This window comes from Passer domesticus, chromosome Z (genome assembly GCF_036417665.1).
Source record: "Passer domesticus isolate bPasDom1 chromosome Z, bPasDom1.hap1, whole genome shotgun sequence".
In the NCBI taxonomy this organism is placed as follows: Eukaryota; Metazoa; Chordata; class Aves; order Passeriformes; family Passeridae; genus Passer; species Passer domesticus.
Window position 1 is genome coordinate 23,936,787 of NC_087512.1, and position 16,312 is coordinate 23,953,098.

Consider the following 16,312-nt stretch of genomic DNA (forward strand, 5'->3'; position numbering starts at 1 on the left):
AAAAACTAGTAGCTACTTATAACTAGTTGGCTGTTCAGAAAAAATCATGTCTATAACTGAAAATAGCAGGGATAAAATAATGAATTATCAATACATCCCTGTGCATACAAAAGGTAAGTAAATGAGCATAACTTCATGGTCTTGCCTGTGTTAGCCTGCTGCTGGTGTTACCCAAAAACGTAAATAAAATCCTAATGCTAAACTCCTTCAAAACTACCAAACCTTCAATAAAAAAAACCCAAACACAGAAGTAAAGGCAGGTTATTCATAACCAATTAATATAGAATTACATATATATATATATATCTATTATTTAATTATTAACACAAGGTAAGCTTCCATTCTGCATCCCTAAGGCAATGATAAAAGCAGAATCCTGTTACTAATGAGGGCTTTCTGAATTAAAATGGTAACAAAATTTCATCTATTCTGCCGTTCCAAAAAAGGATGTAACAAAACAAGAAAAACTACTTAAGAAACAAAGATTGTAATCTTATTTGGTTTAATGCAAAGATCAATGAGCTATTCAACAGGTGTATTCTTTAACTCTTCAAAACAGATAAGAAAGTAATCAGCCTGAGAGTACTTGTTACATACAGCCTCATTGCACCCATCCATCTATTCACACCTCATTTTCACGAAAAACACTAAACTTGGACATAAAGCTTGAATATTGTGTTCAGCTTAGGGACCCTCATTACAAGAAGAGCACTAAGGTGCCTTTCACAGAACTAGTGAATTGTCTAAAGGACAAGTTTTACAAGATTAGCCTAAATAAATCAAAATATCTAACTCCTTCTGGTTAAAAATAGCTGCTTGCCCTACCAGCTACCAAGGAAGCAGGAAGCAGAAAACTATAGTGTTCCACTGCAATGTGAGCTACCCCAAAAGAGAGGAGGAGGGAAAGAGCTACAAAAAACTAAATGGGATTTATAGACACAGCACTTCTCAAAACAGTACAGCACCTTAATTAAAACCCACTCGAAAAGATGTATTTAAGCAAATATCCAATCTTCCCCAAGATGAGTAGATCAGCTTCTAGGGAAAGTCACCTGAACTATATGAACTAACTATAAAAGTCAACTCTAAGTTTTAATAGACAAAGGGAAAAAAGGTTGCTATAACTAACACAGCACTTGGAAATACCATTGCCAACCCTCTTCCCTAAACTTCCCTAATAGAAATGTAGAGTTTGTCTTATTGGTGACTGTTTTTTTTTTTAGCTGTGTCGGGATCCATCTCTTCTTCCAAGCACCAAGTGTCAGGACAAGAGGAAATAACCTCAAATTGTGCCCGGCTTTGACTAGACAGTAGAAGAATTTTTTTCACAGAAGGAACTACCAAGCACTTAAACAGGTTATGCAGCAAAGTCGCTCAGTCATCAGCCCTGCAGGTATTTAAAAGATGTGCAGATGTAGCACTTAGGGGCATGGTTTAGTGGTGGGCTTGGCAGTGCCATATTAACGGTTGGACCTGATTATTTCAAAGGTCTTCTTTGACCTAAATGATTCTGTATAAGTGGTTTAAAGGAATACACAACTATTCTCTCTTCACACTTTGGAACTGGAGTGCGTACCAACCACCAAGGCTTCAACAAGCCACAGTGGTAGAACAGAAGACCAATAGCTTTGATTCTACTTCTATACAGAGGCTTTTAATCCAGATGAAGAGTCCAGGTGCTTCACTGCCACCAGTCTGGAAGGGGCACTGACACAGGAAACAGATGGTGTAAAATTGCTGCACAGAGCACCTCCCATTATAACACAGTCTGATGGAGCTTTCCTGCTCAAAAGCAAGCTGAAGCATTTTTTTTTAGCTGGCTGCCATCCAGACAGTGTTCAGACTACTAGATACCTGGATGCTGGGACTAGCACCGAATTAATGTCATAATGAAAACCACACCCTCCACAGACCTACAGGTAGTTTGATTCTGTATGCTCCCATTTTCACATGGGCAGTACTAAATGAGTACCTAGCCAAGTGTCTAGACCAACCCAGAACATTAAAGCCAGTTTTCAAGGGGTTGGCATAAAACACATTAACAATTTCCGTGGCATGTTTTATGTCCCAGTGAACACTAGTTCTCAGCACAGACATTCAGTGTTACTGCTCATTTACTTCAATAGTCTCAGTATGAATTTTTGACTTTCACAATTTTTTAATTACATTATTTAAAGAAGTGGGTGGAGGAGAGTAGAGTAACATCCTGTACAGGCCTGACTAGCTCTATACCCATTGAATGCTGCATTTATTTTAAGAATCATGTTTCACAGATGTTACATTGTTCACAACTAAATGAATCCATATATTTTAAGCAACTATTATGCAGATACACTCTAACCAGCAGGAAACACTTTAAAAAAATTTAACAGCACACATATTTAAACTATATAACAAAGATTTTTTTCTGTATTTTTTTATTTTGTTCAAAAATCTTTAAAAGCATTACAACAGACTGTAATTATGTGCAGGTTAACCTCAGCTGGGCAAATAATCCAAAGTTTAATTTAATCATAGAAGAGTCAAGTCTTACATTTCCTTTGCTAATACTCTCAAAGCTTTCCCTGTTACTCCTATTTTTTGGCATATTTTATAAAAACATTGCAATATGACACTAACAATTTTTAGATAAAATCAGTCAAAAAGATATTTTTTCAGTATCTTCTTAAATTCCTTCATACTCCAGAAATAACTGGAGAACACCCTATCTTTCTACAAATTTATGTTGTCAGAAGTCTGACAGTAATACCTGCCATTTCCAATTAGAGTTCTAAAGGTTCAAATTGAAGCATATTCAGTTTCACAGGTAGAACTATGGACAGCTGTCATCACAGAGAAGTACAGTACTGCAGACAGATTAGTTTTAGATACTGCATCCTTTGTCCAGAGAACAGCATTCCCAAAAGTAAAATACTCAACTCTCCTGATGATTCACTGGCAATAGTCCGCAATGACATTCAGACAATGAGTTATAAAGAAGTAAAGCTAGAGAATACATAAAATTTGTATGCAAAATTTTAGCAACTGAACTTAGAAGGCAACTTTTTTTTTTTTTGCATCAGAACATGCTTAGAACTGTTTCTCTTTAACCAAACAAAAGAAATCCTCATTAAAAGCAAATATACTCCTACATGTCCTGACAATAAGCAGAAGTCTCAATTACATAAAATCTTCACTACAGGCAAACTGTTTTTCCTCACTGTTACGAACATGTGGTCCTGTACTTAAATGTCACCCATCACAGTTAAGAGATTAAGACATGCCAGGATATCCAGCTGTTCGCATGATTGCATTGCCATCAATAAGCCTTACCTTTGTAGTAAAAAAAGATCAGTTGCATTACTGTAGCAGTAACAGACCAAAGCCAGACTCCCCCACACAGATCTAAAGTGTATTTCACTGCTAGGGCAGAAATTATCCAAGAGAACACAAAACCTAGATAGAGAGGGAGGATGTCAAAAATAAATTAGTTAATACTGACTAGCATGGGAAGTGCTGGATCCAGCACTACATCTAACCACCTAAGATTTAAAAAAGATAAAAACAAGTAAATTCCATAGTAACTTCCTTGAAAATAACACAGCAACTGACCACCTACTGAGCACACAAAAAGTGTCCATTTTTTTCAAAGAGGCTTCTGAAGACAGTATGCTGATGCACTGCCAAGGTTACTGTCTGCATTTGGGTAGTTTTTAAAACGGCTGTTTAAAGAAGAGCTGAGCTAATTCAACTAATTAAACTAAAAGCACAGATAAAACATACATAGCAAACAAGTTCAAAGTTCACATGCACTCAAAAAAAATGGAACAGCAAACAAGAAAACCCAACAAAGATATTGGAAAACAAAACATGGGCTGTTTAAAACACAAGAAATTAAGAATACTTGTATAAGATGCGTCATCTAGACCTCTGAAGAGCTGCTAACACAAAATGAACCACATCATTCCCCTTTAAACACTACTTAAAACAGTCCGTTACCATACACAGTGAGCCTAGAACCTCAGTACATGTGCGCAGAGATGTTCTGGGTGGGTGGCAGGGGTTTTGTACTGTGGATTACAGAAGTGGCATTTGTGAGAAAATGCCAGAAGCATCCATGTCCAACAGAGCTAGAGCCAGTGAGCTCCAAGATGGACCCACCACTGGCCCAGGCCAAATCCATCAGCAACCACAACAGCACCTCTGGGATAACGCATTGGGAAAAAGAGTGCTGGCACAACTGCAGCCCAAGAGAGGAGCAAGAAGAGATGAGAGGAACAACTTTGCATACACCAAGGTCAGTGAAGAAGTATCTGGGAGAGGCTTTCCAAGCACCTGTGTAGAGATATCCTTGCAGCCTGTGGAAGACCCCACACTGGAGCTGATGGATGGGCCCTGAAGTAAAATGCAATTTCACAGAGAGCCCATGCTGGAGCAGGCTCCTGGCAACCTGTGGCCCCATGGACAAGGGAGCCCACACAGGAGAAGTTTTCTGACAGCACCCCTATGATCTCATGGAGGACAGACACCAGAGCACTTGGTTCCCTAAGGACTGCACCCAATGAGATGGACGTACACTGCCAAAGTCCATGGAGGTCTGTCTCCTGTGGGTGACTCCCCATGTTAGAGCAGGAGCAAAACATTAAGAGGAAGGAGTGGTAAAGAACATACATGATAAACTGACTACAACCCTCCTTCCCTATCCTCCTATCTTATCCAGTGAGAGAAGGTAGAGAAATCCAGAGAGGAGAAAGTAGGGAAGTTGAGGCCAGTAGGGAAGATGAAGGGAGGGGTGGTGCAAAGATGTTTTTTATGATTTGATTTTATTTTTCACTATCAAACTGATTTATCAGCAATAGATTAAATTAATTTCCCCAAGCCGATTCTGTTTTGCCTGTGACAGTAACTGGTGAGTGATATCTTCTTATCCTTATCTCAGCCCATGAGCCACATCATTTTCTTGCCCTACCCAGCTGAGAGGAGAGTCATAGAGTGGCTCTGGTGGCCACCTGATGTATGACATCTACCCACTGCAAGAGCACACCCCAGAAGTTTATGACCAGCACAGATTGCTTGGCCACTTTTCACTCCTATCAGTGATCCTCACTTAGGTTAACAGCTCCTGGACAGTAACAATTACCTTTGTCTAGTTCTTTTACATTGCCTACCAAAATGCACCTCATTTCACCATATCACCCATAATACAACCCCACAGATAAAGAACTGAACTGAGTAAGAAAAACTCAAGTAGTATTTTAATGCAGCCAAGTGAGCCAAAACATTACTTCCATGTATGCATCATTACTGAACAATGCAACTTCTCTCCTCCCACACGGAATTCTAAACAGAAATCTCAGCAGAACTCTATGTACATATATAACTTGTTCACAAGGCTCAGGCATAAAGCTCTCAGCTCTAACAACAATGTATGGTGAATGATCTCTTCTGAAATTTCAAGAGGGAAATGCCAACAACTAAAAGCTATGCATCTCCTTCTCTGTAAACAAGACAAGCACATAACACCACGTGGGGTACTTTTCTAAGCTGGTACTAGTCTGGTCACCTTACCTTACTGTGTGATGTGGCTGTACAACTCCTTAGTCAGACTGCCATGTCAAGTGAGTCTATAAACACCAGGTATTAGTTTGAATTTAGCATACTATTTGGATAGCCACAGATGAGCTACAGAAAGCATAGCAAACAAGGGCTAACTGCATGGGACGACTCATCGACTCATCGTACAGGAGTGCTTGGTTTTCCTTTTCCTGTTAGTAACACAGAAATAGGTATTTACATTGTAACATAATTTCATGAATGAAATAGATCTGTTTAGATCTGTATTTCAGAGTTAATATGGTATTTTGGGACTCATTTCCTTTGAAAAGGGGCAAAATAATTAGAAGTTAAAATCACTAATGAATCACTCGTTGGTTGGAACATGGTAACTCTGAACAAGAAGACTTCTAGGCAACACCTCACCCTGAAGGCTTGGCAAAGAACTTACTTTACACATATCCTAATGAGTTCTGAGTTGTTTTTTTTTCTTCTGCAGGTCAGAAGACTGAGAACATACATTATGTAAGTTCAGGCTGTGCCACAAAATACTTTAACTTTTGGTCCACAGATTGCTGCCTTCTATCCTTCTGAACTACACTGTTAGTCAGCAGAATATACTCAAGAGCATAAAAACAGACAACTATCTAAACAAACTAACATTTGCAAAGAACAAACACATTTAGTTAGCAGGTATTATAGTGCTAGTCTTAAAACCTTTCACATAAGATTTGCTGTGCCAGGACACAGGCCTAGCCAAATACTCACCTGCAATAAAGACCACAAATGATCTTTCATGAAAACAAAGAAGAACACTTGATGGGAAGAAATAAAATTAAAAAGGTAAAATCAATTTCACTGTGAAGTCAGCTCATGGGAATTAGATCAGCAGCACTGAATTAGTACTCTTAGCAGTTTTACAGTGCATTTGGCATGGTAGCGAATAATTCTCAAATGTCTACTAAGTCTAACAGTAGACTTTTAAAAATCTAATTTAAAGCAGGAAAAGCATTATGACAATACCAGATTATACGTATTTGTGAGGGTGAATTTACTTTTTAAAGCTGACCCAATAGCTTGCTCCCATGAAGAGAAGGTTCCACTTCCCATGCCCTCTTGCCTCTTCTTCCCAGTCTACTCCAGTACCATGTTCCTTCTGCTCTCAGGTGCCCTCTTCTCCGCTTCACTGGCTTTAATATTTTTCATATCCTTCAACAAACTAACTCAGTATCTGGCAAAAACCTACTTTGTGGTCTCTCGAGGAGTAATTTACTGAGGAATCAGCATACTGAAAGGACAGAGAAGCAGAACAGGAAGGAACACAAAGCCGACATGAGGGAGGACAGAAAGCAATAGCATCCCCCGCTGTCAACACTAGCAAGCTGATGATCCAGTTCTTCAGCTCCCTTCAACAACACAGCTGATGAACCACATTTAAGCCCAGGTGACAGACAACAGGTAACTCAGGCCTCTGTGAATTCTTTCAATGCTGGTAGAGTTCAGCCTCTATGGCACCTTATACAACGGTGCAATGATGGAACAGCAGGCCTAATGGAAACAACATTTTGCATACCTAAATGCAATTTTTAAAGCTTCCAAGCTCAAATAATAGGGATTTTATTTAAAAGTTTAATAAGTCAAAAAAAAAAGTCCAGTAGGAAGAACATATTTACAGTCCGCTATTAAGAAGAAAAGGCTAAAATAAGATGCCAAGAAAATCCTTAGATCCCATATCACACACATTTTTCCTCCTACCTTAACAGCAAAGACAGTAAATTACAAGCTACTAAATCACGTTCATAACAGAATAGTATTCCAGGCAAAAGCAATTTCTATTAGCACCAGGGGAATACAGATTTGTATTCTGTGGTGCTAATTGTCTGAGTTGGTTTTATTCCTGTTGTTAGGGAGAAATTAATGGGAAAGGATACTCAGTTTAAATGTTAAAGGGAAATAAAATCCATGTGTGATAAAGCAGCATGATAAAACACATTTGAAATTATACATACCATTTACGTATTCATTCAGCTCCTCCAGAAGACCTCCAATATTGCAAGTAGTTTGGGATTTTTTAACCTCCTCCCATATATGATTTTTTTAATGAATTCTACTACTGTGAAGTGACAAAATTATACAATTTAAAATTTGGACATCTGATGATCATGAACAAGTAACACATTACTGAAGGCTAAAGAATTTGGGATCTGAAGCCACAGGGCTATTTACACTGTAGAAAAATTACAAACTTTGAAACTTCTAGAAATAATCTACAGACTTTCCCCCTCAAAATTTTCACTAATACATTCATATATTTTTAATTTCTTTTTTTCTTCATTTTTTAAATTTCCTCTCAACAGATATAAAACACAGTGTTTTTTAAACACACTGTTTTTTCAGGTTTCCTTTAAAAAAAAAGAAAGGCCTAATCAAAACTAGTTCTATTTTAAGCATAGGTTCCAACCAGAAAACACAGTAAGGTTCCTTCTAACATAATAATCTATGAGTCTAAATTATTGAAAATCTTTTACAACACCCTTTCTCTAAAGTAGCTCAAAAAAGTCATGATGCAATACTGTTACGTGAAAAGTTGTGCTCCTATTAATTTTAGATGACCCAGATAAATTGTCTGCAGTCACCACAAACAAATGCTAATTGATTATTTAAATAACATTTTTCAAAGAAACCCCAAACCCATCCAGCTCCCTCAGAATAATATCACAGCATTTTTCCAAAAGAAGGTCAGAACTAGTTGCCATAAATACATTTTGGAAAGTATTGTAACAGTGGATAATAAAAAAATTTGGGTGGTTTTATGTATTTAAGAAATCAGAAGTACTCAAAGTCCTTTAAAAAAATTTAAGTGTTTGCTGAATAACTGGAAGTGTTTTGTAAGACCTTTCCAGAAACAAATCCTTAACAAAAAAAAGTCCAAGTTTGTCTGAATGGGTAATGTTTGTAATTAGCAATCAAAAATATTCACAGACATACATTCGATATTCCTACAAAAATACCACACCCAGAAAAGAGTAGACAGAAAAAGAACGCAGAGATAAGGTCTTACCACTGAAAGGTTTTGAACTGAAAGTAGTATCTGCCAAAGGTTTTGTAACTGGTGAGTGGAGTCACGCCAATATATCACCCATGTTCTATTTACATCTACAGTGAATGGCTGCAGACGATCATGTCCAAAGCCTGGCTTGTCGGGGAAGCTGTCTTCTCACCAAAATATATACATATACGTATTGACTAATTCATTCATGGTCTGTATCCTTAGAATATAATTTTCCATCCCCTCCTGTCCATCTTCATTCTCTCTCTACCATATTTCTAATGACTACGTTTTCATCCCTTGCAAAAGTAGTCTGGCAGACATATCTTCAGCTGGACTGAGCCTTAACTTCCATTGAAGTTCTCTCCAGTAACAGCAATATCATGGTGCACTGCAATGCTATGTTTCTAATAATATTAAAAAATGAATGTTAAAAGCACAGCCTCAAAAACAAAAAATGCAGTCATTTCCTGAAATGTCTACTTCTCAATGCCTTCCTTAGGTTTGTGGTAGCAATATTTACATATGTAAAGCACACAATCATCCCTGACTATTTGTTAACAGTGTCTTGTCATGTTACAGAAACATAAAAAGATCAAACTATGACAGGGAACCTGCTTTCAAATGCAACATCTGCCTGGGTAATAATACTATGTCAGCCAGAAAAGGGGGAAAAAATGTTACTGGCTTAAGAAAGCAGTTTTAAAGAGCATTTACTTGAAGAGGGGGCATTCAATCAAAGAGAAAGAAAATAATGTTAGAAAAAAAAGAGAATAAATACACAAGACAAAGGTGCACACAACGAAAGTACAACCCAATATAATCTCTAAAAGCTAAGAAATTAAGGAAGCTGGGAATTCTGAGTAGCACAATGGATTATAGGTTGTTTGCACCTCTCCAAAATATTCTGTCACACGAAAATGCTGCAAATAGGTACCAACAACTTTAAACAAAAGACAAAGGAAAATTTACATCTATGGAAAGAAGGGGAATATCAAATTAAATTATTTCAGCATCAGAGTACTCCCCCAAGTAATAGACATAAATGGTTCCCCAGTCCCACTTTAGGCAGTTAAAAAGACCATACACTGCATTTCTTTTTTTTTCCCCTCTTCCAAGTATTTGGATAAGTAAATTAATTACGAGACTTGCAAGCTGCTGTCTTCAGTTCCTAAAAATTAAGTCCAGGCTTACTAATACTGCTGTATTGTACAGAATGCACCTCTACTTTTCATCTAAGATTTAAATTCTGTCAAGAATGACCTAATTTTTGAAGTCAATGCCCTTTTCTTTGTGTACATGGAAGTTTCCCATGTTTTGAAGAAATGTACATTGTTTTAAGCACTCTGACTTCCGGGTACAACTGCAGTACTCATTGTCAACTTGCTCTAGCTGTCACACAATACCAGCCAGAGCATTAATATCATGTAGGTGTCTCCAAAGAGCGTGGAGGCTACCTGCCAGTTCTACAGAGCATATCCTGCAACTGGTGACATATTTTGGTTAGTACAAACTTACAGTACTAGTTCAGCATTTAAACAGCTTATTTACAAAAAAAAGCATTCCAACAAAACTAGCTTGGACTTCCCAAATGCTAAGCATTAGTCTTAACTCTGCTCTCCTCATGTCAATAGGAAAAAAAATCCACAGTATCTTCTTCTGATCCTCTGTGCTCCCAATGTTAAATTCAAACCAGTGTTCTGTTCCCTCCTGAAACACCTTATGTATCTTCTAAACCTAACTACTGCAGTTCATATACAATATTCAGTTATTCTTTCTTCTTGCATAGAAAGATATTACAGTGGTTTTGATGGAAACATTACTGTTGCTAACATTTTTCCATGTTACTGGAACACTGAATACTTTTTTGTCATGTTTTATATTTACTTTTGTATTATTTTTGATTCTGACGTTGAAACTCTCTTTAAATCTTATTGTGTCTAGATACAGATCACTGAACAACAACCAGTCACCTCACTTTTGGAAAACTTCCACTTTTGTTGTAAGTGCCCCACTATCTACCATATAAACATTTATTTTAGAACGGAATGCATACAGCCAAAAATAATGAAATAAAATTCTTCTAGTTACTGAGACAACCCTGAATATCATTGATTACTAAAATACTAAAACAGCTTCAACAAAACAAAATGTTATTGGATATTATATATACCTTTTTTGATATAAACAGAAATGAGTGACAATATGGAAGAAATACACATTGGAAATGTGAAATTCCATGATATATAACTTACCACTTCCTCTAATTTGACAAGCATATTTCATTCATTCAAAACAAAGAAAAAACTTGCCTACTAAACATGCCAAAGTAATTTAGAAAAAAAATTATCCAATTATGAAGGAAATAGTGACCATATAGCTTTCCATCAAAAACTGCCATGTTTTCTTCTCAAACAAATTGGTACTGTAAGAAAATAGATTTGTTTTTCCTTAGCCTTTCTAGTTCTTTGAATCAAACAAAAATTGAACCAGGCAGGATTATTCTCATGCTTAGCAAATACATCACTATACAGGAGATAGAGATTATAAATAGCACAGGTCCTCACTTTCACAGCAGTCTAAAAAAGTCAGCCACTAAAGAGAAGATGCTTTCAGAATTACTTCAAAATTTAACCAGGCACTTACAAGTATTTGAACTTGCACATTATAAAAAAACTTTAGAAGAAGACATACAGAGCAGGGATACAAAACAGTCTTTGTCTACCTGCAAACACTGGAATTCATAGATTTTATAAAGCAAAAAGAAAACCAAAGCAAGCTTCTGACTAGTTTTATACTGGGCAGTCAAGATCCTATAGACTATCACCTACCAAATTTCACCCAACCAGGGCTGTAGACCAAATTTCGGTCTACTAAGAGCTGTATGGAACTGGAACATTCCCAGGAGCTGATATTGCAAAGATGCTGAAGTAGACATGTAACATAAAGAGAGACTTCCCAAACTGTCAACTTGTTATGCAAGAGCACACAATGAAATGTGTTTGGGGCATGACTAAGCCACCCATCCCTCTTGATCACAGTTTACACTAACATCATTTTTTATTCTGGAAAACATGACTGCCTTCAGCCTTTTGAAAATACAGAATGGGCAAAGAGATACAGCACCATGACTGATATTACTAAACTCAGAGAAATTTGCAAACATCTACACTTAGCCTAGAAAAACTCTGCGAAGAACATAAACAGGCAACTGGCAGGACCAAGAGTACAGAGACAAACATTTTCTGCCTTCCTGACACAAAGTATAGTATTTTGGAAATACTGCCCAGGAAGCTGGAATTCCAGAAAAGGATTCAAAGGTATACTCTCTGTTGAAATAACACCTTTTTATCTTTTAACTGAGTGCCTGAAGATTTTTTCAAGAGGTATAAATTTAATGAGCAAGTTTTTTATTTTGAATAAATTCCTCAACTATTTCAAAATTAATAGTTTTATTTAAAAAAAAAAAAAGTGTTATTTCAAAACTGTAATTCAGGCAGAAGAAATGAATCCCAGGTCACACAGTTCCTCTACAACTATTTTACTTACTCATCTTGGATCTGTTTCTACTTGCAACATTCTTATGGTTTATTAAAGGCCTAGAATTTGGACTGAGATAAAAATTACTATTACAAAAAGCAATGATTACTAACTGCTGTGAAAATAAACTGGCTTGTGTGTAATTTATGGAAAGCAATGACTGTCCAAGCAGGGGATGCTAAAACAATGAACCTGAGGTTTGGTTGCTCACTTAAGAATACAAATCAAGTGAAGTTGCAAGTATTTCTCAAGTAATAGTCTAACTGCACAGAGGAATCTGTCCTAGGAAATACAGGAGATATACTAAATAACTATAAACTACAGAGGCACATTTTAAGATGCTAAGTCAAGGTCTTGGGAGTTGCACAATTTTACATTAATGAAGACCCTTCACATTCTCTCCTAGATACCATTCTGTATGTATTCTGTACCAATGCTTCTCAATCACTTCCTCTTTTCCCAAAAAATTCTTGTAAGAGACAAAACTGTATAGAATTCCTTGGATCCAACATTCCTGCTATCAGCTGACAAAATTCCAGCACAGATGGAAAAGTAAAATGTGAGCTAAAACATGCATTCAGTAGGTTTTCTTTAAAGTAAAAAAAATCTTTACTTTGGAAATACCAAGCAGTGCCCATCATCCACTGCTTCATTTGCTTAGAATTGCAATGACGAAGAGCATCAGTATTTGCTTAAAGAAAGACATTTCCTGTAGACCAAGTAAACCCCTAACAGGTAAGGAAAAGAGAAACCTGAGAGCCAAGAGGGAAAGAGCAGGTCATTCCGTTGGTTTCTTTCCTAAAACATGAACTACCCTTAATTAAAGAAGGATCGACTTACACAACTGACAGAAGTACAGCTGTATGGACTCTAGGTACACTACCAGACTGGTTTATCATGGGAAAGGAGGGTTGTACAGTAGTCTAAGACATACACAGGCTCTGCCATTTTGTCTTTGTCACTAAGTTCAGAACATTAACAGAGAATAAAATTATGTAGCTTAGGGAACCAATTGATTTTTGCCAGTAGTACTGGCAAAATAGAAATTGAGATTCTCCAAGAAACAAATGGTTCTTGCTCAGTAATTCTTAACTAGTATTTCCTCAAAAACGCTACATTCCTACACTTAGGTATCCAGCTCCCAAATTCCACGTGTTTAACACGAAATTCTCTTATCCTGCACAGCTCCTTGTAAAAACTGCTGAATTGAAGACTAAACCTAATTTAAGCACATGCTTCCAAGCATTCATGCAGTTTAAAAAACAGTGAAAGACGGTATGTTTTCACAGTATCTGGACTAAAACGACCGCTGAATTTTATCAAACTAATTACCAACTATACACCAAATAACAAGACTTAATTCAGTCCTTTAAATAGACATAAAAAAAAAGAAAAATCAAAATTATATACCCTAACACAACAGTTTAGAAATAAACTACCTGGCAATGCTATACTTGGATGTTCTTTCTGTGATTACATCATGGATACTACAATTTTCTCATACTCTGTAACTCCAGTCACAAAGGAAAACTTGGCATGAATTCTATGGACTCAAAACTATGCGATCGAGAGCAAGAAGATATGCTCACACTCCATCAAGGAAAAAACAATGACCACCACACATTTTGTAGAAGAGTATTGGTAGGATATATGTGGGTAGCTGAAGCAGCTGAACTTGACCTATATCCATGACAGAATTAAGATGATGTTTGTAAAAATAAAGCACAGAGTAACCTGACTCATACTCATAGTCACACCTTCATAGATCCGGGTACATTCTGGACCAAGGCCACTGAAGCACAAAAACAACTGTAAAATTCTCATTTTATACCTGTGAAATCTGGGTCCTCATACAACTCAGCCCATGAAAACCGAGAAAGTAAAAATTCTCATACACTGATGCTAGAAGTTAGTTAGACGGGCATCCTCAACTGCTCTGCCTAGAACAGTATACAGTTTAAGAAAGACACGAAGTGTCCTGAAACACCCAAGTCTTGACAGACAATATCAACAGCAACAAAGCAAATATCCACTAGGACCAGACAGCTTGCTTTTTTTCTTTAAATTCCAACTCTAGGAACTTCTCAGCTGAACAAAAGCTGGGCTTACTCCTACTCCACTGGAAAACAATCTCACGATCTAAATACCAGGTTCAGCACTACTGTATGAACCTGGAATTTCTTGGTCTCAAATGCCTAAACTGTACTATCAAAACAAACACCACATGTTGCTGCTCTCATTTAACAGACAAAAATTCAGACCCCAACCACATCCTGGTGCAAGGCAATTCAAGAACAAAAATATGGGAGCAAGACCTTGCCAAATCCATCGGATATTTATTCACAAACACCTACATTTGATTGCACAGAAAAAAAGTACTGAGCCACCCTCCGCCGAGTAAGGAAATCTGCACCTCCTTAAATCCTGGCCCTAGGTACGTTGGAAAGGTGAAGCCCCATTTTTCTCACTAAGGAACAGAACAGCAAAACCAAGAACGACTAAAAAAGATGGCACCGATTAAACTAAACGCAACACTGAAGTGGGAGCATCTGGACCACGCAGTAACCTCACCTCCTGAATGCGCCTGCGGGCCCTCTGGAGCACCTCCTCGTACCCCTTCTGTCGCAGCTCACTCAGACTCTCGTAATACTCTTCGGGGTCGTCGGTCTCGGTGAAGAGCACCTGCGAAAGGATCTTCCAGCCACAGGTATCCAAGCTGTGAACCAAGTAAACTTGCAGATTATAGCAGAGAGCGTCCATCTCCTGCTCGGATAGCTCCGGTGCTCCGAAAAGCACCGTCCACATGCCCGAGGGCTCCTCGGGGAAGGCAGGCAGGTAGGGCTCCAGCTCCGAGTTCACCGAGCACAGCTGCTGGTGCACGGCCCGCAAGTCTTGGAACGAGAACAGGCCGGCCCAGCTGCACTCCTCCCCCGCCGGCTCCGCGTCGGGAGCGCCCAACTCGCTCGCCCGCGGCGGCGAGGGCGGCAGCGACAGCGCGGCGGCCACGTCCTCCTTCCCCAGCTCCAGCACTTCGATCTCCTCGGCGGCACCTGCCGCCTCCGGGCCGCGCTGCGGCCTCCGGGCCGGGCTGCCCTTGGGGCGCAGCGAGCTCTTGGGCAGCGCCTCGGCCCGGGGATGGGCGCAGCCCCGGGGCGGCCCCGGGTCCCTGCGCACCGCGGGGCCGCCAGCCTTGGGGACGGCTCCGGCCTCGGGGCCGCCGCGGCGCAGCTCACGGGAGCCGCTGCGCTGGCGCTGCGCCGTGCGGTTGTGGCAGGTGATGGCGAACTTGCCCTCGATCTCGTTCCAGGCCACGATGAAGGCGAACTTGTGCTTCTCCCGCTCCTGGAAGGCGTGCGGCCTGACGGCCACCCAGTCGGCCTCCAGCGTCTCCTCCAGGGCGAAGGCGGACATGGCGCTGCGCGACTCCGCACACGGGCACACGCCGCCCGCCCTCCGCGCTCCCGTCCCGTCAGCTGCTCCGCAGCCCCGCACCGCCTTACCGCCCACCACCAGCCATCTTAGCGGCCGGGGTACAAGGGGGAGGGTGCGCTGCTTCCCCACCGGAGCGACGAGGGAGGAAGGGCGGACGGGAATCGCCTCCCCCGCTCGCCGCGCGGGTCCCGCCGGTCACCAACGCGGACAATGCGCGGCGCCCCCGCGCAAGCACCGCGCGCGCGTCACGTGGGGCGGGATCTGTTTACAAGCGGCGGCGCTGCGGCAACTCCGCGCGGGCCCCGCCCCCCGCGCGGCCTGCGGCAGCCCCGCCCCCCGCGGCGCCTTCCCCCATTGGCGGAGGGAGGCGGGCGGAGCCTCGCGCCCCGGCCTCGCCGCGGAGCCGCCACGCTCGCGCTCCCTCGGTGGGCGTGGCAGGGCGACGCCCCGCCCCCTCGCTCGGGACCCCAGCGCGGCCGTTCGGGCTGGCTGGCGCTGCGCCGTTGGGGGGCCGCTAGGGGGCGCTGCGGCGGGGGCTGTGTGGGGAAGCGGCGGGGGGGGCGGGAGTGGTTCCGTGGGTCTTGTGTGCGTTATTTGACTGGCCATTGAAGCAAAATACTTAAAAGATTAGCTGTCGGGAGCGCCTGGCGGCACACCGTGCAGCAAAAGTTTGCACTCCTGGTTGGTCTGCAAAAGAGTGCAGTTTCTGTGACGAGTCCTGGCGTCAGGGGCACGTTCAGAAATAGCTGTCTTGAGGCA

At 40.5% G+C, this 16,312-nt stretch overlaps 1 protein-coding gene and 1 long non-coding RNA gene across 3 annotated transcripts in view; one reads left to right on the plus strand and one right to left on the minus strand.

The window, feature by feature from the left end:
• The window catches only part of JMY (junction mediating and regulatory protein, p53 cofactor), a 64,287-nt gene extending 48,431 nt beyond the window's left edge, over nt 1-15,856 (minus strand). Inside the window, exon 1 of the mRNA XM_064403598.1 lies at nt 14,693-15,856. Within this exon, the coding sequence (XP_064259668.1) occupies nt 14,693-15,532 (840 nt within the window). The 5' untranslated portion in view covers nt 15,533-15,856. The remainder of the gene's footprint in view (nt 1-14,692) is intronic.
• LOC135289760 (uncharacterized) lies at nt 4,557-8,735 on the plus strand. Of its 2 annotated transcripts, none has more exons than XR_010352482.1 (3): nt 4,557-4,708; nt 6,798-6,990; nt 8,695-8,735. It is a non-coding gene; the product is annotated as an uncharacterized LOC135289760 (long non-coding RNA). The 2 variants fall into 2 exon arrangements; XR_010352483.1 differs by having other exon boundaries at nt 4,597-4,637; nt 6,795-6,990.
• Nucleotides 15,857-16,312: the final 456 nt, after the last annotated feature.